General features: G+C 42.5%; 1 protein-coding gene across 1 annotated transcript in view; it reads left to right on the top strand.

Moving 5' to 3' along the window:
* Positions 1 to 25,734, top strand: part of CILK1 (ciliogenesis associated kinase 1) — a 249,510-nt gene that overhangs the window by 110,010 nt on the left and 113,766 nt on the right. The window contains exons 8-9 of the mRNA XM_053710380.1: positions 4,854 to 5,021; positions 18,540 to 18,848. Coding sequence (XP_053566355.1) covers positions 4,854 to 5,021; positions 18,540 to 18,848 — 477 coding nt within the window. The remainder of the gene's footprint in view (positions 1 to 4,853; positions 5,022 to 18,539; positions 18,849 to 25,734) is intronic.

The raw sequence follows: 25,734 nt of genomic DNA, 5'->3' as shown, positions 1-25,734 counted from the left end.
CCAGTCCTGGAACAAGGGCAAACAGGCCAGGAAACCTGCTGCTGCCCCAAAGACAGCATGAACCGAGAGCCCCCGATCCGGGACCGGATCTAGTGGGGGGCAGACTTTCTCTCTTCGCCCAGGCCTGGGCAAGAGATGTTCAGGATCCCTGGGCGCTAGAGATCATATCTCAGGGATACCTTCTAGACTTCAAATTATCTCCCCCAAGAGGGAGATTTCATCTGTCAAGATTGTCAACAAACCAGATAAAGAAAGAAGCGTTTCTACGCTGTGTACAAGATCTGTTATTAATGGGAGTGATTCATCCGGTTCCGCGGTCGGAACAAGGACAAGGGTTCTACTCAAACCTGTTTGTGGTTCCCAAAAAAGAGGGAACTTTCAGACCAATCTTAGATTTAAAGATTCTAAACAAATTCCTAAGAGTTCCATCGTTCAAAATGGAAACTATTCGGACAATCTTGCCCATGATCCAAAAGGGTCAGTACATGACCACAGTGGATTTAAAAGACGCTTACCTTCACATACCGATCCACAAAGATCATCACCGGTATCTACGGTTTGCCTTCCTAGACAGGCACTACCAGTTTGTAGCTCTTCCATTCGGATTGGCTACGGCCCCAAGAATCTTCACAAAGATTCTAGGTACCCTCCTGGCGGTACTAAGACCGCGAGGGATTTCGGTAGCTCCGTACCTAGACGACATTCTAATACAAGCTTCAAGCTTTCAAACTGCCAAGTCTCATACAGAGTTAGTTCTGGCATTTCTAAGGTCGCATGGATGGAAAGTGAACGAAAAGAAGAGTTCTCTTTTTCCTCTCACAAGAGTTCCATTCTTGGGGACTCTTATAGATTCTGTAGAAATGAAGATTTACCTGACAGAGGACAGGTTAACAAAGCTTCAAGATGCATGCCGTGTCCTTCATTCCATTCAACACCCGTCAGTAGCTCAATGCATGGAGGTGATCGGCTTAATGGTAGCGGCAATGGACATAGTACCTTTTGCACGCCTACACCTCAGACCGCTGCAATTATGCATGCTAAGTCAGTGGAATGGGGATTACTCAGATTTGTCCCCTACTCTGAATCTGAATCAAGAGACCAGAAATTCTCTTCTATGGTGGCTTCATCGGCCACACCTGTCCAGGGGGATGCCATTCAGCAGGCCAGACTGGACAATTGTAACAACAGACGCCAGCCTACTAGGTTGGGGCGCTGTCTGGAATTCTCTGAAGGCTCAGGGATTATGGAATCAGGAGGAGAGTCTCCTTCCAATAAACATTCTGGAATTGAGAGCAGTTCTCAATGCCCTTCTGGCTTGGCCCCAATTAACAACTCGGGGGTTCATCAGGTTTCAGTCGGACAATATCACGACTGTAGCTTACATCAACCATCAGGGAGGGACAAAAAGCTCCCTAGCAATGATGGAAGTATCAAAGATAATTCGATGGGCAGAGTCTCACTCTTGCCACCTGTCAGCAATCCACATCCCGGGAGTGGAGAACTGGGAGGCGGATTTCTTGAGTCGCCAGACTTTTCATCCGGGGGAGTGGGAACTTCATCCGGAGGTCTTTGCCCAAATACTTCGACGTTGGGGCAAACCACAGATAGATCTCATGGCGTCTCGCCAGAACGCCAAGCTTCCTCACTACGGGTCCAGATCCAGGGATCCGGGAGCGGTTCTGATAGATGCTTTGACAGCACCTTGGAACTTCGGGATGGCTTATGTGTTTCCACCCTTCCCGCTGCTTCCTCGATTGATTGCCAAAATCAAACAGGAGAGAGCATCAGTGATTCTAATAGCACCTGCATGGCCACGCAGGACTTGGTATGCAGATCTAGTGGACATGTCATCCTGTCCGCCTTGGTCTCTACCTCTAAGACAGGACCTTCTGATACAGGGTCCGTTCAAACATCAAAATCTAACTTCTCTGAAGCTGACTGCTTGGAAATTGAACGCTTGATTTTATCAAAACGTGGTTTTTCTGAGTCGGTTATTGATACCCTGATACAGGCTAGGAAGCCTGTTACCAGAAAGATTTACCATAAAATATGGCGTAAATACCTATACTGGTGTGAATCCAAACGTTACTCCTGGAGTAAGGTTAGGATCTCTAGGATCTTGTCCTTTCTACAAGAAGGCTTAGAAAAGGGTTTATCGGCTAGTTCATTAAAGGGACAGATTTCAGCTCTGTCCATCTTGTTACACAGGCGTCTGTCAGAAAATCCAGACGTCCAGGCCTTTTGTCAGGCTTTAGCTAGGATCAAGCCTGTGTTTAAAGCTGTTGCTCCACCATGGAGTTTAAACTTAGTTCTTAACGTTTTACAGGGTGTTCCGTTTGAACCCCTTCATTCCATTGATATAAAATTGTTATCTTGGAAAGTTCTGTTTTTAATGGCTATTTCCTCGGCTCGAAGAGTCTCTGAGTTATCAGCATTACATTGTGATTCTCCTTATCTGATTTTTCACTCAGACAAGGTAGTTCTGCGTACTAAACCTGGGTTCTTACCTAAGGTAGTTACTAACAGGAATATCAATCAAGAGATTGTTGTTCCATCCTTGTGTCCAAATCCTTCTTCAAAGAAGGAACGTCTTCTACACAATCTGGATGTAGTTCGTGCCCTCAAGTTCTACTTGCAGGCAACTAAAGATTTTCGTCAAACTTCTTCCCTGTTTGTCGTTTATTCTGGACAGAGGAGAGGTCAAAAAGCTTCTGCTACCTCTCTCTCTTTTTGGCTTCGTAGCATAATACGTTTAGCCTATGAGACTGCTGGACAGCAGCCTCCTGAAAGAATTACAGCCCACTCCACTAGAGCTGTGGCTTCCACTTGGGCCTTTAAGAATGAGGCCTCTGTTGAACAGATTTGCAAGGCTGCAACTTGGTCTTCGCTTCATACTTTTTCCAAATTTTACAAATTTGATACTTTTGCTTCTTCGGAGGCTATTTTTGGGAGAAAGGTTCTTCAGGCAGTGGTTCCTTCTGTATAATGAGCCTGCCTATCCCTCCCGTCATCCGTGTACTTTTGCTTTGGTATTGGTATCCCAGAAGTAATGATGACCCGTGGACTGATCACACATAACAGAAGAAAACGTAATTTATGCTTACCTGATAAATTCCTTTCTTCTGTTGTGTGATCAGTCCACGGCCCGCCCTGTTTTTAAGGCAGGTAAATATTTTTTAAAATTATACTCCAGTCACCACTTCACCCTTGGTTACTCCTTTCTCGTTGATTCTTGGTCGAATGACTGGGACTGACGTAGAGGGGAGGAGCTATATGCAGCTCTGCTGGGTGAATCCTCTTGCATTTCCTGTTGGGGAGGAGTTATATCCCAGAAGTAATGATGACCCGTGGACTGATCACACAACAGAAGAAAGGAATTTATCAGGTAAGCATAAATTACGTTTTTACCTCTGTGATTACCTTGTGTCTATGGCTCTGCAAACTGTCCCCTTATTTCAGTTCTTTTGACAGACTTGCATTTTTAGCCCATCAGTGCTTGCTCCTAGGAGTTTCACGTGCCTGAGCTCAATGTTATCTATATGAAACACATGAACTAACGCTCTCTAGTGGTGAAAAACTGTCAAAATGCTTTCAGATTAGAGGTGGCCTTCAAGGTTTAAGAAATTAGCTTATGAACCTCCTAGATTTAGCTTTCAACTAAGAATACCAAGAGAACAAAGCAAAATTGGTAATAAAAATAAATTGGAAAGTTGTTTAAAATTACATGCCCTATTTAAATCATGAAAGGTTTTTTTTACTTGACTGTCCCTTTAAAAATTTAAAAAAAAAATCCGATATTCTGGTTTAATCGCAGTGTTGGCACTTTTTGAGATAAATAAGTTGCTTTTGTGTTGCAGTTTGGGCTCACCCTCACTGCCCTAGGCTGTGCACAGCATCTTTCTCCTGTGCTTTAGTACAACCTATACTGTATTCATGCAGATAACTTCTAAATTAGCACTTTTTGCACTCCTTACTTTAGTTGTGATTCAGATTTTAACATGATTTCTACAAGTAAGCAGTGTGTAGTAAATTTTAACGCACACTAAAATTTTATTACTGCTTGCAAGCAAATTTTTGAAATTATCGTCATGATAAAAAAACATAAGCACTGTATACCGGCTATCATGTGGACCCATTGGTTGTTTTTTTGTCATGTTTTGTAATATAATGCTTTGAAGAAAAAAAACTTTGGGGGTCATTTGTATTTTTAAGTAATTTGTTAACTATTCTGTGGCCAAACATAATATTCAAGCAATAACAAAAAGGGACATTCTGATGTATCTTGGCTCACTGCAGCAGCACTTATCAACATAGGGTTGCTCCTTTTTAAAAAGGACCAAACAAAATTATACTTAATTCTAAAAGGACAGATTACACTTCTTGGTCGGTTCACACAGATAAAGAGCAGTTTGAAGTTTTCCTCACCCATTTCTAAAACACAATAAATTGGATGTTTTTACCTTCCACAGAGGATCAATTTGAAAGAAAAGTTCTCTATTCCTTATAAGCTTCTGGATAAAACTTGCCTGTTTTCATTGTGATTAGAAATTTGCATCTGCTGTTTTTCACTTTGTACCAACCTTTGTACTGCTTGCTACTACAGTGAGCCAAGATAAGCACAGATTAAATCATATTTATTCACATTTCCAAGTATTGACTCCTGTTTCTAAGTAGCCTTCACCAAGCTTTCCCCCTCTTTCTTTATTGATGTTTAACAGATGGGTTACAGCAAGAAGCTGGAATCGCATTGCCACCCAAACATGTAGGGTTTATGCACTTTAGTTTCTTTTGTGTCCCTGAAAAAGAGTCAAGATATGGAAATAGTGGTAATTTATTTCCATTTTCCTTTTCAGACTGATTGGCCCGAGGGCTACCAGCTTGCCAGTGCAATCAGCTTTCGATGGCCCCAATGTGTACCAAATAATCTGAAGACCTTAATTCCCAATGCTAGCAGTGATGGGATCCAGATCATGAGAGACATGCTGCAATGGGATCCTAAAAAGAGGCCAACCGCTAGCCAGGTCAGTTGTATAACTGTATGGCTGACATCATATAATGCATGAATTAGAAATACGTGTATTGGTTTCAGAAGTTAGCTTGCATATTGTCTCCAATATCAAGAGCCTGCTGATTTTAGAAAATAAAATACAAATGGAATATATGGTAATGTACGTGTTTCTCCTTAACATCCAGAACGGGCATAGGGAGATAAATGTCTGTCGAGCTTAAAAGCATAAGGTCTCTAAAAAAATAAATATATATATATATACACTTTTTAAAAAATGCTTCTAGTAAGTTATTACTGTTTTTCAGTGACATACGCACATATCCTGTGAAGACCTATGCACCAGTATTCAAACACTACACCTCAGAGAGACAGCGGTAGCTTGTATGACACAAATGATGTCTTCAAAAGCAATGCACACCACCCCCAGCTCTCTGAGCATGCATGGTGTTTGAATACTGGTGCACGGGCCCTCATAGAATATGTGCGTAAGCCGCAGAAAAGCAGTAATAACTTTTACTAGAAGCATTTTTGCTGATGAAAGTATAATGAAAAAAAGCTTTATATTTCAACTTGAAATGTACCCATGCACATTTCATTTTTTACCTTTCTATCTAAGTATGCTTCATTTTATAAAAAGTGACCAAGATGTTATTCCTCCTCAAGCATTAAGTGCTGGAGGGGTTGCAGAGGGAGGTGGTGGAACTATGCCACACATTTTGTGGTCTGCCCGAGTTTAAAGGGACAGTGTACTCCAGAATTTTGATGGTAAAAGTGAATTGGAAAGTTGATTAAAATTGCATGCCCCATCTGAATCATAAAAGTTTAATTTCTCCAACATAGGTGTGTCCGGTCCACGGCGTCATCCTTACTTGTGGGATATTCTCTTCCCCAACAGGAAATGGCAAAGAGCCCAGCAAAGCTGGTCACATGATCCCTCCTAGGCTCCGCCTTCCCCAGTCATTCTCTTTGCCGTTGTACAGGCAACATCTCCACGGAGATGGCTTAGAGTTTTTTGGTGTTTAACTGTAGTTTTTATTATTCAATCAAGAGTTTGTTATTTTAAAATAGTGCTGGTATGTACTATTTACTCTGAAACAGAAAAGAGATGAAGATTTCTCCAACATAGGTGTGTCCGGTCCACGGCGTCATCCTTACTTGTGGGATATTCTCTTCCCCAACAGGAAATGGCAAAGAGCCCAGCAAAGCTGGTCACATGATCCCTCCTAGGCTCCGCCTACCCCAGTCATTCTCTTTGCCGTTGTACAGGCAACATCTCCACGGAGATGGCTTAGAGTTTTTTAGTGTTTAACTGTAGTTTTTCATTATTCAATCAAGAGTTTGTTATTTTCAAATAGTGCTGGTACGTACTATTTACTCAGAAACAGAAAAGAGATGAAGAATTCTGTTTGTATGAGGAAAATGATTTTAGCAACCGTAACTAAAATCCATGGCTGTTCCACACAGGACTGTTGAGAGCATTAACTTCAGTTGGGGGAACAGTTTGCAGTCCTTTGCTGCTTGAGGTATGACACATTCTAACAAGACGATGTAATGCTGGAAGCTGTCATTTTCCCTATGGGATCCGGTAAGCCATGTTTATTACGATTGTAAATAAGGGCTTCACAAGGGCTTATTTAGACTGTAGACATTTTTTGGGCTAAATCGATTGATATTAACACTTATTTAGCCTTGAGGAATCATTTATTCTGGGTATTTTGATATAATTATATCGGCAGGCACTGTTTTAGACACCTTATTCTTTAGGGGCTTTCCCAAAGCATAGGCAGAGTCTCATTTTCGCGCCGGTGTTGCGCACTTGTTTTTGAGAGGCATGGCATGCAGTCGCATGTGAGAGGAGCTCTGATACTGATAAAAGACTTCTGAAGGCATCATTTGGTATCGTATTCCCCTTGGGTTTGGTTGGGTCTCAGCAAAGCAGATACCAGGGACTGTAAAGGGGTTAAAGCTTAAAACGGCTCCGGTTCCGTTATTTTAAGGGTTAAAGCGTCCAAAATTGGTGTGCAATATTTTCAAGGCTTTAAGACACTGTGGTGAAAGTTTGGTGAATTTTGAACAATTCCTTCATGTTTTTTCGCAATTGCAGTAATAAAGTGTGTTCAGTTTAAAATTTAAAGTGACAGTAACGGTTTTATTTCAAAACGTTTTTTGTACTTTCTTATCAAGTTTATGCCTGTTTAACATGTCTGAACTACCAGATAGACTGTGTTCTGAATGTGGGGAAGCCAGAATTCCTATTCATTTAAATAAATGTGATTTATGTGATAATGACAATGATGCCCAAGATGATTCCTCAAGTGAGGGGAGTAAGCATGGTACTGCATCATTTCCTCCTTCGTCTACACGAGTCTTGCCCACTCAGGAGGCCCCTAGTACATCTAGCGCGCCAATACTCCTTACTATGCAACAATTAACGGCTGTAATGGATAATTCTGTCAAAAACATTTTAGCCAAAATGAACCCTTGTCAGCGTAAGCGTGGATGCTCTGTTTTAGTTACTGAAGAGCATGACGACGCTGATATTAATATCTCTGAAGGGCCCCTAACCCAATCTGAGGGAGCCAGGGAGGTTTTGTCTGAGGGAGAAATTACTGATTTAGGGAACATTTCTCAGCAGGCTGAATCTGATGTGATTACTTTTAAATTTAAATTGGAACATCTCCGCATTTTGCTTAAGGAGGTATTATCCACTCTGGATGATTGTGAAAATTTGGTCATCCCAGAGAAACTATGTAAAATGGACAAGTTCCTAGAGGTGCCGGGGCTCCCAGAAGCTTTTCCTATACCCAAGCGGGTGGCGGACATTGTTAATAAAGAATGGGAAAGGCCCGGTATTCCTTTCGTCCCTCCCCCCATATTTAAAAAATTGTTTCCTATGGTCGACCCCAGAAAGGACTTATGGCAGTCAGTCCCCAAGGTCGAGGGAGCGGTTTCTACTTTAAACAAACGCACCACTATTCCCATAGAGGATAGTTGTGCTTTCAAAGATCCTATGGATAAAAAATTAGAAGGTTTGCTTAAAAAGATGTTTGTTCAGCAGGGTTACCTTCTACAACCCATTTCATGCATTGTCCCTGTCACTACAGCCGCATATTTCTGGTTTGATGAACTGATTATGGTGCTCGATAGTGACTCTCCTCCTTATGAGGAGATTATGGACAGAGTCAATGCTCTCAAATTGGCTAATTCTTTCACTCTAGACGCCTCTTTGCAATTGGCTAAGTTAGCGGCTAAGAATTCTGGGTTTGCTATTGTGGCGCGCAGAGCGCTTTGGTTGAAATCTTGGTCGGCTGATGCGTCTTCCAAGAACAAGCTACTAAACATTCCTTTCAAGGGGAAAACGCTGTTTGGTCCTGACTTGAAAGAGATTATCTCTGATATCACTGGGGGTAAGGGCCATGCCCTTCCTCAGGATCGGCCTTTCAAGGCAAAAAATAGACCTAATTTTCGTCCCTTTCGTAAAAACGGACCAGCCCAAGGTGCTACGTCCTCTAAGCAAGAGGGTAATACTTCTCAGGCCAAGCCAGCTTGGAGACCAATGCAAGGCTGGAACAAGGGAAAGCAGGCAAAGAAACCTGCCACTGCTACCAAGACAGCATGAAATATCGGCCCCCGATCCGGGACCGGATCTGCTGGGGGGCAGACTCTCTCTCTTCGCTCAGGCTTGGGCAAGAGATGTTCTGGATCCTTGGGCGCTAGAAATAGTCTCCCAGGGTTATCTTCTGGAATTCAAGGGACTTCCCCCAAGGGGAAGGTTCCACAGGTCTCAGTTGTCTTCAGACCACATAAAAAGACAGGCGTTCTTACATTGTGTAGAAGACCTGTTAAAAATGGGAGTGATTCATCCTGTTCCATTGAGAGAACAAGGGATGGGGTTCTACTCCAATCTGTTCATAGTTCCCAAAAAAGAGGGAACGTTCAGACCAATCCTAGATCTCAAGATCTTAAACAAATTTCTCAAGGTCCCATCTTTCAAGATGGAAACCATTCGAACTATCCTTCCTTCCATCCAGGAAGGTCAATTCATGACCACGGTGGATTTAAAGGATGCGTATCTACATATTCCTATCCACAAGGAACATCATCGGTTCCTAAGGTTTGCATTCCTGGACAAACATTACCAGTTCGTGGCGCTTCCTTTCGGATTAGCCACTGCTCCAAGGATTTTCACAAAGGTACTAGGGTCCCTTCTAGCTGTGCTAAGACCAAGGGGCATTGCAGTTGTACCTTACCTGGACGACATTCTGATTCAAGCGTCGTCCCTCCCTCGAGCAAAGGCTCACACGGACATCGTCCTGGCCTTTCTCAGATCGCACGGCTGGAAAGTGAACGTGGAAAAGAGTTCTCTATCCCCGTTAACAAGGGTTCCCTTCTTGGGAACAATTATAGACTCCTCAGAAATGAGGATTTTTCTAACAGAGGCCAGAAAGACAAAGCTTCTGGACTCTTGTCGAATACTTCATTCCGTTCCTCTTCCTTCCGTAGCTCAGTGCATGGAAGTGATCGGGTTGATGGTAGCGACAATGGACATAGTTCCTTTTGCGCGCATTCATCTAAGACCATTACAACTGTGCATGCTCAGTCAGTGGAATGGGGACTATACAGACTTGTCTCCAAAGATACAAGTAAATCAGAGGACCAGAGACTCACTCCGTTGGTGGCTGTCCCTGGACAACCTGTCACGAGGGATGACATTCCACAGACCAGAGTGGGTCATTGTCACGACCGACGCCAGTCTGATGGGCTGGGGCGCGGTCTGGGGATCCCTGAAAGCTCAGGGTCTTTGGTCTCGGGAAGAATCTCTTCTACCGATAAATATTCTGGAACTGAGAGCGATATTCAATGCTCTCAAGGCTTGGCCTCAGCTAGCGAGGACCAAGTTCATACGGTTTCAATCAGACAACATGACGACTGTTGCGTACATCAACCATCAGGGGGGAACAAGGAGTTCCCTAGCGATGGAAGAAGTGACCAAGATTATTCTATGGGCGGAGTCTCACTCCTGCCACCTGTCTGCTATCCACATCCCGGGAGTGGAAAATTGAGAAGCGGATTTTCTGAGTCGTCAGACATTGCATCCGGGGGAGTGGGAACTCCATCCGGAAATCTTTGCCCAAGTCACTCAACTTTGGGGCATTCCAGACATGGATCTGATGGCCTCTCGTCAGAACTTCAAAGTTCCTTGCTACGGGTCCAGATCCAGGGATCCCAAGGCGGCTCTAGTGGATGCACTAGTAGCACCTTGGACCTTCAAACTAGCTTATGTGTTCCCGCCGTTTCCTCTCATCCCCAGGCTGGTAGCCAGGATCAATCAGGAGAGGGCGTCGGTGATCTTGATAGCTCCTGCGTGGCCACGCAGGACTTGGTATGCAGATCTGGTGAATATGTCATCGGCTCCACCTTGGAAGCTACCTTTGAGACGAGACCTTCTTGTTCAGGGTCCGTTCGAACATCCGAATCTGGTTTCACTCCAGCTGACTGCTTGGAGATTGAACGCTTGATTTTATCGAAGCGAGGTTTCTCAGATTCTGTTATCGATACTCTTGTTCAGGCCAGAAAGCCTGTAACTAGAAAGATTTACCACAAAATTTGGAAAAAATATATCTGTTGGTGTGAATCTAAAGGATTCCCTTGGGACAAGGTTAAGATTCCTAGGATTCTATCCTTCCTTCAAGAAGGATTGGAAAAAGGATTATCGGCAAGTTCCCTGAAGGGACAGATTTCTGCCTTGTCGGTGTTACTTCACAAAAAACTGGCAGCTGTGCCAGATGTTCAAGCCTTTGTTCAGGCTCTGGTTAGAATCAAGCCTGTTTACAAACCTTTGACTCCTCCTTGGAGTCTCAATCTAGTTCTTTCAGTTCTTCAGGGGGTTCCGTTTGAACCCTTACATTCCGTTGATATTAAGTTATTATCTTGGAAAGTTTTGTTTTTAGTTGCAATTTCTTCTGCTAGAAGAGTTTCAGAATTATCTGCTCTGCAGTGTTCTCCTCCTTATCTGGTGTTCCATGCAGATAAGGTGGTTTTACGTACTAAACCTGGTTTTCTTCCAAAAGTTGTTTCTAACAAAAACATTAACCAGGAGATTATCGTACCTTCTCTGTGTCCGAAACCAGTTTCAAAGAAGGAACGCTTGTTGCACAATTTGGATGTTGTTCGCGCTCTAAAATTCTATTTAGATGCTACAAAGGATTTTAGACAAACATCTTCCCTGTTTGTTGTTTATTCAGGTAAAAGGAGAGGTCAAAAAGCAACTTCTACCTCTCTCTCTTTTTGGATTAAAAGCACCATCAGATTGGCTTACGAGACTGCCGGACGGCAGCCTCCCGAAAGAATCACGGCTCATTCCACTAGGGCTGTGGCTTCCACATGGGCCTTCAAGAACGAGGCTTCTGTTGATCAGATATGTAGGGCAGCGACTTGGTCTTCACTGCACACTTTTACCAAATTTTACAAGTTTGATACTTTTGCTTCTTCTGAGGCTATTTTTGGGAGAAAGGTTTTGCAAGCCGTGGTGCCTTCCATTTAGGTGACCTGATTTGCTCCCTCCCTTCATCCGTGTCCTAAAGCTTTGGTATTGGTTCCCACAAGTAAGGATGACGCCGTGGACCGGACACACCTATGTTGGAGAAAACAGAATTTATGTTTACCTGATAAATTTCTTTCTCCAACGGTGTGTCCGGTCCACGGCCCGCCCTGGTTTTTTAATCAGGTCTGATAATTTATTTTCTTTAACTACAGTCACCACGGTACCATATGGTTTCTCCTATGCTATTATTCCTCCTTAACGTCGGTCGAATGACTGGGGTAGGCGGAGCCTAGGAGGGATCATGTGACCAGCTTTGCTGGGCTCTTTGCCATTTCCTGTTGGGGAAGAGAATATCCCACAAGTAAGGATGACGCCGTGGACCGGACACACCGTTGGAGAAAGAAATTTATCAGGTAAACATAAATTCTGTTTTCTGTTTGTAAGAGGAAAATGATTTTAGCAACCGTTACTAAAATCGATGGCTGTTTCCACACAGGACTGTTGAGAGGAATTAACTTCAGTTGGGGGAAACAATGAGCAGACTTTTGCTGCTTGAGGTATGACACATTTCTAACAAGACGATGTAATGCTGGAAGCTGTCATTTTCCCTATGGGATCCGGTAAGCCATTTTTATTACATAAAGAAAAAAAGGGCTTCACAAGGGCTTTTAAGACTGTAGACATTTTCTGGGCTAAAACGATTGATATATAAGCATATTTTAATACTTCATAGCTTTGAGGAATTATTTTATTCTTGGGAATTATGTAAAATAACCGGCAGGCACTGTATTGGACACCTTATCCTCTAGGGGCTTTCCCTAATCTAGGCAGAGCCTCATTTTCGCGCCTCTATTGCGCACTTGTTTTTGGGAAGCATGACATGCAGATGCATGTGTGAGGAGCTCTGATACATAGAAAAGACTTTCTGAAGGCGTCATTTGGTATCGTATTCCCCTTTGGGCTTGGTTGGGTCTCAGCAAAGCAGATACCAGGGACTGTAAAGGGGTTAAATATAAAAACGGCTCCGGTTCCGTTATTTTAAGGGTTAAAGCTTTCAAATTTGGTGTGCAATACTTTTAAGGCTTTAAGACACTGTGGTGAAATTTTGGTGAATTTTGAACAATTCCTTCATACTTTTTCACATTTGCAGTAATAAAGTGTGTTCAGTTTAAAATTTAAAGTGACAGCAACGGTTTTATTTTAAAACGTTTTTTGTACTTTGTTATCAAGTTTATGCCTGTTTAACATGTCTGAACTACCAGATAGACTGTGTTCTGTATGTGGGGAAGCCAAGGTTCCTTCTCATTTAAATAGATGTGATTTATGTGACACAAAATTTAGAGAAAATGATGCCCAAGATGATTCCTCAAGTGAGGGGAGTAAGCATGGTACTGCATCATCCCCTCCTTCGTCTACACCAGTCTTGCCCACACAGGAGGCCCCTAGTACATCTAGTGCGCCAATACTCCTTACTATGCAACAATTAACGGCTGTAATGGATAATTCTATCAAAAACATTTTAGCCAAAATGCCCACTTATCAGCGAAAGCGCGACTGCTCTGTTTTAGAAAATACTGAAGAGCATGAGGACGCTGATGATATTGGTTCTGAAGTGCCCCTACACCAGTCTGAGGGGGCCAGGGAGGTTTTGTCTGAGGGAGAAATTTCAGATTCAGGGAAAATTTCTCAACAAGCTGAACCTGATGTGATTACATTTAAATTTAAATTGGAACATCTCCGCGCCCTGCTTAAGGAGGTGTTATCTACTCTGGATGATTGTGAGAATTTGGTCATTCCAGAGAAATTATGTAAAATGGACAAGTTCCTAGAGGTCCCGGGGCCCCCCGAAGCTTTTCCTATACCCAAGCGGGTGGCGGACATTGTAAATAAAGAATGGGAAAGGCCCGGCATACCTTTCGTCCCTCCCCCTATATTTAAGAAATTGTTTCCTATGGTCGACCCCAGAAAGGACTTATGGCAGACAGTCCCCAAGGTCGAGGGGGCGGTTTCTACTCTAAACAAACGCACCACTATACCCATAGAAGATAGTTGTGCTTTCAAAGATCCTATGGATAAAAAATTAGAGGGTTTGCTTAAAAAGATGTTTGTTCAGCAAGGTTACCTTCTACAACCAATTTCATGCATTGTTCCTGTCACTACAGCAGCGTGTTTCTGGTTCGATGAACTAGAAAAGTAAAGATTCTTCTTATGAGGAGATTTTGGACAGAATTCATGCTCTCAAATTGGCTAACTCTTTCACCCTAGACGCCACTTTGCAATTGGCTAGATTAGCGGCGAAAAATTCTGGGTTTGCTATTGTGGCGCGCAGAGCGCTTTGGCTAAAATCTTGGTCAGCGGATGCGTCTTCCAAGAACAAATTGCTTAACAATCCTTTCAAGGGGAAAACGCTGTTTGGCCCTGACTTGAAAGAGATTATTTCTGATATCACTGGGGGCAAGGGCCACGCCCTTCCTCAGGATAGGTCTTTCAAGGCCAAAAATAAACCTAATTTTCGTCCCTTTCGCAGAAACGGACCAGCCCCAAGTGCTACGTCCTCTAAGCAAGAGGGTAATACTTCTCAAGCCAAGCCAGCCTGGAGGCCAATGCAAGGCTGGAACAAAGGTAAGCAGGCCAAGAAACCTGCCACTGCTACCAAGACAGCATGAGATGTTGGCCCCCGATCCGGGACCGGATCTGGTGGGGGGCAGACTCTCTCTCTTCGCTCAGGCTTGGGCAAGAGATGTTCTGGATCCTTGGGCGCTAGAAATAGTCTCCCAAGGTTATCTTCTGGAATTCAAGGGGCTTCCCCCAAGGGGGAGGTTCCACAGGTCTCAATTGTCTTCAGACCACATAAAAAAACAGGCATTCTTACATTGTGTAGAAGACCTGTTAAAAATGGGAGTGATTCATCCTGTTCCATTAGGAGAACAAGGGATGGGGTTCTACTCCACTCTGTTCGTAGTTCCCAAAAAAGAGGGAACATTCAGACCAATCTTAGATCTCAAGATCCTAAACAAGTTTCTCAAGGTTCCATCGTTCAAAATGGAAACCATTCAAACAATTCTTCCTTCCATCCAGGAAGGTCAATTCATGACCACGGTGGATTTAAAGGATGCGTATCTACATATTCCTATCCACAAGGAACATCATCGGTTCCTAAGGTTCGCATTTCTGGACAAGCATTACCAGTTTGTGGCACTTCCGTTCGGATTAGCCACTGCTCCAAGAATTTTCACAAAGGTACTAGGGTCCCTTCTAGCGGTGCTAAGACCAAGGGGCATTGCAGTAGTACCTTACTTGGACGACATACTGATTCAAGCGTCGTCCCTTCCACAAGCAAAGGCTCACACGGACATTGTCCTGGCCTTTCTCAGATCTCACGGGTGGAAAGTGAACGTAGAAAAAAGTTCTCTATCTCCGTCAACAAGGGTTCCCTTCTTGGGAACAATAATAGACTCCTTAGAAATGAGGATTTTTCTGACAGAGGCCAGAAAATCAAAACTTCTAAACTCTTGTCAAATACTTCATTCTGTTCCTCTTCCTTCCATAGCACAGTGCATGGAAGTAATAGGTTTGATGGTAGCGGCAATGGACATAGTTCCTTTTGCGCAAATTCATCTAAGACCATTACAACTGTGCATGCTCAGTCAGTGGAATGGGGACTATACAGACTTGTCTCCGACGATACAAGTAGATCAGAGGACCAGAGATTCACTCCGTTGGTGGCTGTCCCTGGACAACCTGTCACAGGGGATGAGCTTCCGCAGACCAGAGTGGGTCATTGTCACGACCGACGCCAGTCTGGTGGGCTGGGGCGCGGTCTGGGGACCCCTGAAAGCTCAGGGTCTTTGGTCTCGGGAAGAATCTCTTCTCCCGATAAATATTCTGGAACTGAGAGCGATATTCAATGCTCTCAAGGCTTGGCCTCAGCTAGCGAAGGCCAAGTTCATACGGTTTCAATCAGACAACATGACGACTGTTGCGTACATCAACCATCAGGGGGGAACAAGGAGTTCCCTGGCGATGGAAGAAGTGACCAAAATCATTCAATGGGCGGAGACTCACTCCTGCCACTTGTCTGCAATCCACATCCCAGGAGTGGAAAATTGGGAAGCGGATTTTCTGAGTCGTCAGACATTTCATCCGGGGGAGTGGGAACTCCATCCGGAAATCTTTGCCCAAATTACTCAATTGTGGGGCATTCCAGACATGGATCTGATGGCCTCTCGTCAAAACTTCAAGGTTCCTTGCTACGGGTCCAGATCCAGGGATCCCAAGGCGACTCTAGTAGATGCACTAGTAGCACCTTGGACCTTCAAACTAGCTTATGTATTCCCGCCGTTTCCTCTCATCCCCAGGCTGGTAGCCAGGATCAATCAGGAGAGGGCATCGGTGATCTTGATAGCTCCTGCGTGGCCACGCAGGACTTGGTATGCAGACCTGGTGAATATGTCATCGGCTCCACCATGGAAGCTACCTTTGAGACGAGACCTTCTTGTTCAAGGTCCGTTCGAACATCCGAATCTGGTCTCACTCCAACTGACTGCTTGGAGATTGAACGCTTGATCTTATTAAAGCGAGGGTTCTCAGATTCTGTCATTGATACTCTTGTTCAGGCCAGAAAGCCTGTAACTAGAAAAATCTACCACAAAATATGGAAAAAATATATCTGTTGGTGTGAATCTAAAGGATTCCCTTGGGACAAGGTAAAAATTCCTAAGATTCTATCCTTTCTTCAAGAAGGTTTGGAGAAAGGATTATCTGCAAGTTCTTTGAAGGGACAGATTTCTGCCTTGTCTGTGTTACTTCACAAAAGGCTGGCAGCTGTGCCAGATGTTCAAGCCTTTGTTCAGGCTCTGGTTAGAATCAAGCCTGTTTACAAACCTTTGACTCCTCCTTGCAGTCTCAATTTAGTTCTTTCAGTTCTTCAGGGGGTTCCGTTTGAACCCTTACATTCCGTTGATATTAAGTTATTATCTTGGAAAGTTTTGTTTTTGGTTGCAATTTCTTCTGCTAGAAGAGTTTCAGAATTATCTGCTCTGCAGTGTTCTCCTCCTTATCTGGTGTTCCATGCAGATAAGGTGGTTTTGCGTACTAAACCTGGTTTTCTTCCGAAAGTTGTTTCTAACAAAAACATTAACCAGGAGATAGTCGTGCCTTCTTTGTGTCCGAATCCAGTTTCAAAGAAGGAACGTTTGTTGCACAATTTGGATGTAGTTCGTGCTCTAAAATTCTATTTAGATGCTACAAAGAATTTTAGACAAACATCTTCCTTGTTTGTTGTTTATTCTGGTAAAAGGAGAGGTCAAAAAGCAACTTCTACCTCTCTCTCTTTTTGGATTAAAAGCATCATCAGATTGGCTTACGAGACTGCCGGACGGCAGCCTCCTGAAAGAATCACAGCTCATTCCACTAGGGCTGTGGCTTCCACATGGGCCTTCAAGAACGAGGCTTCTGTTGATCAGATATGTAAGGCAGCGACTTGGTCTTCACTGCACACTTTTACTAAATTTTACAAATTTGATACTTTTGCTTCTTCTGAGGCTATTTTTGGGAGAAAGGTTTTGCAAGCCGTGGTGCCTTCCATCTAGGTGACCTGAATTGCTCCCTCCCTTCATCCGTGTCCTAAAGCTTTGGTATTGGTTCCCACAAGTAAGGATGACGCCGTGGACCGGACACACCTATGTTGGAGAAAACAGAATTTATGTTTACCTGATAAATTACTTTCTCCAACGGTGTGTCCGGTCCACGGCCCGCCCTGGTTTTTTAATCAGGTCTGATAATTTATTTTCTTTAACTACAGTCACCACGGTATCATATGATTTCTCCTATGCAAATATTCCTCCTTTACGTCGGTCGAATGACTGGGGAAGGCGGAGCCTAGGAGGGATCATGTGACCAGCTTTGCTGGGCTCTTTGCCATTTCCTGTTGGGGAAGAGAATATCCCACAAGTAAGGATGACGCCGTGGACCGGACACACCGTTGGAGAAAGTAATTTATCAGGTAAACATAAATTCTGTTTTTAATGAGACTGTCCCTTTAAGTAAATTCTGGCCTGAGGTGCTGAAGACCATGTCTGAATCGCAGTCCCGAATAATCCTGGGATCCTACTGTATCTCACGATCCTGAAACTTAAAGATGCTGCTATAAGCATTTTATTGTTCATTATGAGCAATCAAGCTAAGAAACTTTTTCCAAAACACAATTGGCCCTTTCTAAATCTGATTCAATGAGAATGTTACCATTACTTATGAATTGACCAATTAGATCTGTATGAATTGGTGGTGGGACTCTGGCGTGAGCATACTGAGTGAGTTTTACTTGATGTCTCAAACAGTTATGTGTAACTACCAGAGGTCTTTTTCCCCTTCCTTTCCCCTGTACGCTTCCTACTATTACTTTGCACTACATAAGATTGTGTTTTGTTGGTCTTTGTACTTATCTTAATTAATGTTATCTTTATAGTTGTAAGTCGTATATAATATAAAAGCAAAGAGAAAAAATGGTCTACAAGCTAATCTTGGGTATATGCTCTGTTGGATTTATGGGATCTATGATACATCTTTTATCCACTGGTAGCTTTCAGTTAATGACTCTAATTTAGCTGGACGGAGATACCCGGCATGTTACCAGTTACCCCTATAGTTCACTTTGTTATTGTTGGATGTTCGGTGCCAGTGTAATTGTACCACAATTTTTGTTTAAGTGTACAGTACAAATAGATAAAATGCACAGATTATTTATAAAGCTTTAGGGGGGGTATGTATGAAAGTGATTTCATCTTGGGGTTTAATGGACACTGCTAAACCAGTCAACCTTCAGTCTTGTGGTTTATTTTTCTCACTAGTACCCCTATATGGCATTATAGCCCAATAATGTACAGTCACTATTATAAATTCTATATCTTACTCATTTTGTATTTTCACTTAAAGTCCCCATTATTTTGTATTTTTTAGATAATCCATACCTATGTTTTTGGTTTTCAGGCACTCCGTTACCCTTTATTTCACGTTGGACAGGCTCTTGGAACACCTCAGAGAATACAAGAGATAACTAAGCAGCAGAAGGACCTTCAAGAGAAGCAAATCCCATTTCTCATCAAACCTGTGCCCCCTCCTCAGCCTCCACCAAAACATCAGACTCGGCTGTCAGCTAGAGCCTATCAGCAGGGCCAGCAAAATGGACAGCTGATTAAAATGAATCCTTCTATTGATAATGCAACTGGTAACACTCTAGACAAGGGCAAATCAGACCAGCCTTTCCTGCCAGCTCTACTTACCAGGGCTCCACAGCATGTAAGTAGAGACCACACCTACATTTTTATCACCATGTGTTTAGATCCTATCTGCCTATATTTGCACAGACTGACTACCTGTTGTTTTCTGTTTGACATGTTTAATCTTTAACCTAAAATAAAAACTGTAGCACTTAGCGCACTGCTCATTTCTTTGGTTCAGATATAACTTTTGCCTTAAAACTATTGGAACACCTAGTTTATATTCCACAAACATACTTTCTCCCATGTAACACTCTACTTTACCCTCTTCATGATGGATTCCACTCCAAACACTCAATAAAACTGATCTCACTAACGTAAAAGGCCCCTACTCTTTACTTTATTCTTCTAGACCTGTCTGCTGCTCCTTTCTTCTTATAAATTCTTCATTATTTTAGCTTTCAAGCTTCTCCGATTTGCTTCCTGCCTCACCAGCTGCTTGTTTAGAGCTTCTTTCAAATGTGCATCTTCTTATCATTTGCCCTTTCTCTCTGGGTATGATTACCAGGAGCTCTGTCTTGGTGTTGTGTTTTTCCTTCCTTTAAAAATGTATATCTTTCAACTGGATCCAGTGCCACCCAAATCTGGCTATTCTCTTCTGTAAAAGGGACAGTCAAGTCTCAAAAAAACTTTAATGATTTAAATAGGGCATGTCATTTTAAACAACTTTCCAATTTACTTTTATCACCAATTTTGCTTTGTTCTCTTGGTATTCTTAGTTGAAAGCTAAACCTAAGAGGTTCGTATGCTAATTTCTTAGACCTTGAAGGTCGCCTCTAACTTGACAGTTTTTCACCACTAGAGGGCGTTAGTTCATGTGTTTCATATAGATAACATTGAGCTCATGCATGTGAATTTACCGAGGAGTGAGCACTGATTGGCTAAAATGCAAGTCTGTCAAAAGAACTGAAATAAGGGGGCAGTCTGCAGAGGCTTAGATACAAGGTAATTACAGAGGTAAAACTTGTATTATTATAACTGTGTTGGTTATGCAAAACTGGGGAATGGGTAATTAAGGGATTATCTATCTTTTAAAACAATAAAAATTCTGGTGTTGACTGTCCCTTTAATGTTACTTGAACACTTCACCAAATGTCTCTCTATTTTTTCCTACATGTTCTTACACTACTTTCAGCCCAGTCCTTCAAAAAGGAGCTTCTTCTTATCCCCACCCTTCTCAGACACCCTATGCCAGAAATCAGGAAATGTTTGAATAGTTGGTGAACAATTGTGATTCTTCCCCTTCCATCAGTATCATCTCACACCATTGGTGGTTTTTAATACCTCTGTACCTCTAAATTATAAAGTGTAGTACTTTCACTATCTGATGTGTGTAGATAATTATGGCAACAATTATGCTGGACTTCCATCACTTCTGTATACACTACTCTCAGCAATTCCAATGGACAAAAATGTACACTTTTGCATATTGTTTATTCCAGGTATTTCATCAAATACACACACAAAACATTTCAGGAGTTCATCCCGTCATCATGAAGACAAAAATCCTGCAATATTTGCAACACAAAACAAGGACTTGAGATTGCTGTTCAAATGGTCGCTTTTTTTTTTCTTTTCTTCATACAGGTGGTGAGACTCCATGATCCATTACTCATGGGAATTACTCTTCTCTACCACTAGGAGGCAAAGATTCCCAGGCACCCTATGAAACCTCTTAAGATGAGTATTGGATTCTTCAGAGAGAGAGGGGTTTTCAGCCTATATTGAGGCCCGGCGTCCTCTCAGAGTACAGTGCTTGTCAGAGGTGTTTACATGGGGTATGGTTTGTGATTCTTTTTTCACCTCATGTGAAATTTTTCATAATTAGTTGCAGGGACTTGTCTTTTGCCTCCCTTTATGGATCTATAATATACTCCTATTCCATAACCTTTGCTGTTATGTTTCAGTACTTGTTTGGTTGTCTATTTGTAAGTATCTTTTATTAAGATTTAGACACTCAATAGCTATGTTATGGGCACTTTTATGTGTGTGTGTGTGTGTGTGTGTGTGTGTGTGTATATATGTGTCTATATATACACAACATTTCCATTGGCAAGTGGAAATTTAATGGTGTTGAGTGAAAGTTAGTTAGTGAATGTTGAGTCTGAAGTCTGGTGGCATGTTGTAAGTAGCAAAGTTGGCACATTGTATTTGCAGAATGTACATTCATATTGCAGCACTGACAAGCACACATTTTGGGCAATGTGCTAAAACTATTATCTAAAGGGATAATATATATCCATGAAAGTGCAAGAATATGTTATCCCTGTAGCGATCCCATTAGTACTTAGACTGTTACTTCTGAGAAGGTAAACGGATACTGTAGAGAAAAGTGGAAGTGGAGAAGAAGATAGAGTTAAGAGAATGGAGAAAAATTAGTGAAAAGTTATGAGAGAGGGGACAGAAAGAGTGTAAAGAGAAGACAAGGCCTGATAGAGAAAGGAGAGAATAAAAGGAGAGACTAAAGAGAGGAGGGAGTTGAAAAAGATAGTTAAGAGCAAGAAGGGAGAGGTGATAGTTAAAAAAAACAACTCCAGGTCTGCTATGACCGTCCATGACTACAACTTCCTTTTTCTATCCAGCTGTTTTCTTCCCTAGGAGCAATAGGTGATGTTGCTGCTATGCACTTATTTTTTGTTAATTACTGTATGTAGCATTATTTAATTTGTTATGGTATAAAATAAAAACAATATTACAAAATGTTTCACAATGGTTAAACATATGCAAAGTGGGGGTGAAGTATTAGGTGTGGATAGGAGTGGCGAGTAACATTTTGTCCTGGCTTGTAGCTTAGGACCTGAAATCTTGAGCCCTGTATATTTGGCACATAGTTTAAATTTTGCACGTTGGCTTTTGGTTTTACGTGCGTCGGGGTTACGCACGTCATGTTAATGCTTGTTTTAGTGCTTTAACTCCTTTTATAGCTGTTTTTTTTTTGTTTTGTTTTTTTGTGTGTTTCTTCATTCGGATGTGATGTTAATGTCTCCTGCTTTGTTTTGCAGTTCGGCTTAGTGTGCATTGTACCTGTGAGTTTATTTAAAAAGCTACTTAGGAAGGGGTAAGTGATTTCCATTCCTCAAGAGCTTTTTTAGGGGGGTTATAGTGTTTATTGCATTGCTTTGTCAAATGCTATAATGGAGCAATCTGGATCTGTCCCTAAATTTACCCTAGAAACTGAGTCCCCTGAACAGCTCTCTGCCATTAGGTGTACTTATTGTAAAAAAGCTGAGGAGCCGTCTCCCATTTATTTATGTGACTCATGTTTGGGATTATTAATGCAATCAGACCAACCTATTGCTATTTATTTGGGTTTTAATGCACCTTCTGTTTGTTTATTACAGGAGAAAATGAATGACATTTCAGCTAATGTTTTTTTTATCAAGGCTGGCTTCTCTCCCGCCTTCAAACAATCGTAAAAGGTCAGTTTATCTTTTACCTTGTGACAGATACCCTGGCTACCCCGACTGGGTAGCTCCGCCAAAGGGGTCCTGCTTCCTCCCTGCCGACTGCAGCTATGTAGCTGGCAAGTAACCACAGCCTGTAGCCACCCCTGATGCCCGACAGCACCAGTACTCAGGGTCCCACCCTGTGGCAGACTCCGGCTACCCAGACTAGGTAGCTCTGCCAGAGTGTCCTCCCTCTGCCTGGAACAGGCTGCTATGTAGCCCTGGAAAGTAATTTTAGCAGGAGCCCACCCAAATAACTAGACATACTAGCATTCAGGTGAAACAAGAACTGATTTTATTGAAAACACACACTCCTTTTATACACACATCTCATCTTGATAAGACCAAGGACAATCCCACAATTTTCCCGCCATTCCCGCCCCTCCAGACGGACCGGCACCTCCATAGCAGCCACAGTCACAGGACACAGGGGTGGCGGTTTCGGGGTGATCCAGGGTGTTATTTTAAAGCTCTCGGTCCCCAGATGCCACAGTCCAAAATCAGCATGATTCGTTACTGGGGAACGGAGTTACAGTCCGTTGAAGTTATGGGGTTAGGGGTGTCCAAAACCCCCGGTTCCCAAAGGAGCTCCCCTCCGATAATTCCCCCAGCTCTTGTCCTCCCTAGGGGCTACCAATCCGCAAAAGAGCGGAGCTCTGGGGCAAAGGGCTGCTGGAGCGACCAGGGGTAAAGTTAGCGGGTGTCCTGCTGTCCTGTGGCCGACCGGGAGTTCCAGGAGCCCGGCCAGCCTGAGAGGGGTTAGGCGGGTGTCCATTGTGAGGCGGCCGTCCGGAAGTTCCAGGAGCCCGGGCAGCCTAGGAGGGTTTTCCCGGTCATAGATCAGCTCTTTTAACAAAAACAAGCCAACAAAAAACAAACAAAAGCTCCCAGACATTGTGGTTGCTCTGAGGAGCCCAGAACCACTGAGAAACAACAGGTGTGAGGGGGTAGGGGTTTAACCCTTGCAGCCCGTGACATACCTTATACAAGTTATATGTGCCATGAAGTCCGGGACACTGTTATGTTTTCAGATGGTGAAGTTTCTTCTGGTGATGAGGTATCTTCAACTGTTGTTGAACCTGATACTTCCTCTTTTTTCTTTAAAGTCAGACATATTTGTTCCCTTTTAAAAGAGGCCTTAATTACTTTAGGGGTTAAAGCTCCTAAACTTTCTGATGATAAACCTTGTCATCTTTTAAATTCAGTTTTTAAGACTGTTGTTATTTTCCTTGAGTTTTTCCCTATTCCTGATGCTGCCTCTGACATGATTTATAGGGAATGGTCTAAACCAGGTAATTTATTTAATCCGGCAAGGTTTAAAATGTTATACTGTTTACCTGCTGCTAATGTTGTATTGTGGGAAACTGTTACCCAGGTTTATGGGGCCATTTCTACTCTAAAAAAGTATGTCTTCCAAAGGAATAGTAGTACATTTAGACAAAGACCCATTTGGATAGAAAATGAGTCTTTTTTTATAACTTTGACTCCCAAAATCTGTTACATATCTACAGCCACGAAAAAACACCCATGCTAAATAGTTTCTAAATTTTGTCCTGAGTTTAGAAATACCCAATGTTTACATGTTCTTTGCTTTTTTTGCAAGTTATAGGGCAATAAGTACAAGTAGCACTTTGCTATTTCCTAACAATTTGTTTTCAAAATTAGAGATATTTCCTTTGTAACACTGATATCTGTCAGGAATCCCTGAATAACCCTTCACATGTATATATTTTGTTTTAGTAGACAACCCAAAGTATTGATCTAGGCCCATTTTGGTATATTTCATGCCACCATTTCACCGCCAAATGCAATCAAATAAACCTAAAATTGTGAAAAAGTGAACGATTTTTTTTTCTCACTGAAACTTACAAACAGCTTGTGCAATTATGGCGCAAATGGTTGTAAATGCTTCTCTGGGATCCCCTTTGTTCAGAAATAGCAGACATATATGGCTTTGGCATTTCGGTAATTAGAAGGCCGCTAAATGCTGCTGCGCACCACACTTGTATTGTGTCCAGCAGTTAAGGGGTTAATTAGGTAGCTTGTGGGGTTAATTTTACCTTTAGTGTAGAGATCAGCCTCCCACCTGATACATCCCACCCTCTGATCCCTCCCTGACCCCCCTCAAACAGTTCTCTACCCTCCCCCACCTCACAATTGTCACTGCCATCTTAAGTACTGGCAGAAAGTCTGCCAGTACTTAAATAAAAGGCTTTTTTTTATATAGTTATTCTTCAGTGTTGGATCCCCCTTAGCCCCCAACCTCCCTGATTCCCCCCCCCCCCCCATAACTATTTCCCCTCTACCTAGTTGCCGCCATATTGGGTACTGGCAGCTGTCTGCTAGTACCCAGTTTGTTAAAAAAAAATGCCTTTTTCTTTCATGTAATTAGCAAGAGTCCATGAGCTAGTGACGTATGGGATATACATTCCTACCAGGAGGGGCAAAGTTTCCCAAACCTCAAAATGCCTATAAATACACCCCTCACCACACCCACAATTCAGTTTTACAAACTTTGCCTCCGATGGAGGTGGTGAAGTAAGTTTGTGCTAGATTCTACGTTGATATGCGCTCCGCAGCAAGTTGGAGCCCGGTTTTCCTCTCAGCGTGCAGTGAATGTCAGAGGGATGTGAGGAGAGTATTGCCTATTTGAATGCAGTGATCTCCTTCTAAGGGGTCTATTTCATAGGTTCTCTGTTATCGGTCGTAGAGATTCATCTCTTACCTCCCTTTTCAGATCGACGATATACTCTTATATATACCATTACCTCTGCTGATTCTCGTTTCAGTACTGGTTTGGCTATCTACTATATGTAGATGAGTGTCCTGGGGTAAGTAAGTCTTATTTTCTGTGACACTCCTAGCTATGGTTGGGCACTTTGTTTATAAAGTTCTAAATATATGTATTCAAACATTTATTTGCCTTGACTCAGAATGTTCAACTTTCCTTATTTTCAGACAGTCAGTTTCATATTTGGGATAATGCATTTTAACATTTTTCTTACCTTAAAATTTGACTTTTTTCCCTGTGGGCTGTTAGGCTCGCGGGGGCTGAAAATGCTTCATTTTATTGCGTCATTCTTGGCGCGGAAAAATGTCGGCGTTCCGGATGTGGCGTCATTTTTGGCGCCAAAAAGCATTTAGGCGCCAAATAATGTGGGCGTCTTATTTGGCGCGAAAAAATATAGGCGTCACTTTTGTCTCCACATTATTTAAGTCTCATTTTTTTATTGCTTCTGGTTGCTAGAAGCTTGTTCTTTGGCATTTTTTCCCATTCCTGAAACTGTCATTTAAGGAATTTGATCAATTTTGCTTTATATATATGTTGTTTTTTCTCTTACATATTGCAAGATGTCTCACGTTGCATCTGAGTCAGAAGATACTACAGGAAAATCGCTGTCAAGTGCTGAATCTACCAAAGCTAAGTGTATCTGCTGTAAACTTTTGGTAGCTATTCCT

This window comes from Bombina bombina, chromosome 4 (genome assembly GCF_027579735.1).
Source record: "Bombina bombina isolate aBomBom1 chromosome 4, aBomBom1.pri, whole genome shotgun sequence".
NCBI classification, from domain to species: domain Eukaryota; kingdom Metazoa; phylum Chordata; class Amphibia; order Anura; family Bombinatoridae; genus Bombina; species Bombina bombina.
The sequence above is the reverse complement of the archived record's forward strand: the minus strand, read 5'-3'. Positions and strand labels throughout refer to the sequence as shown.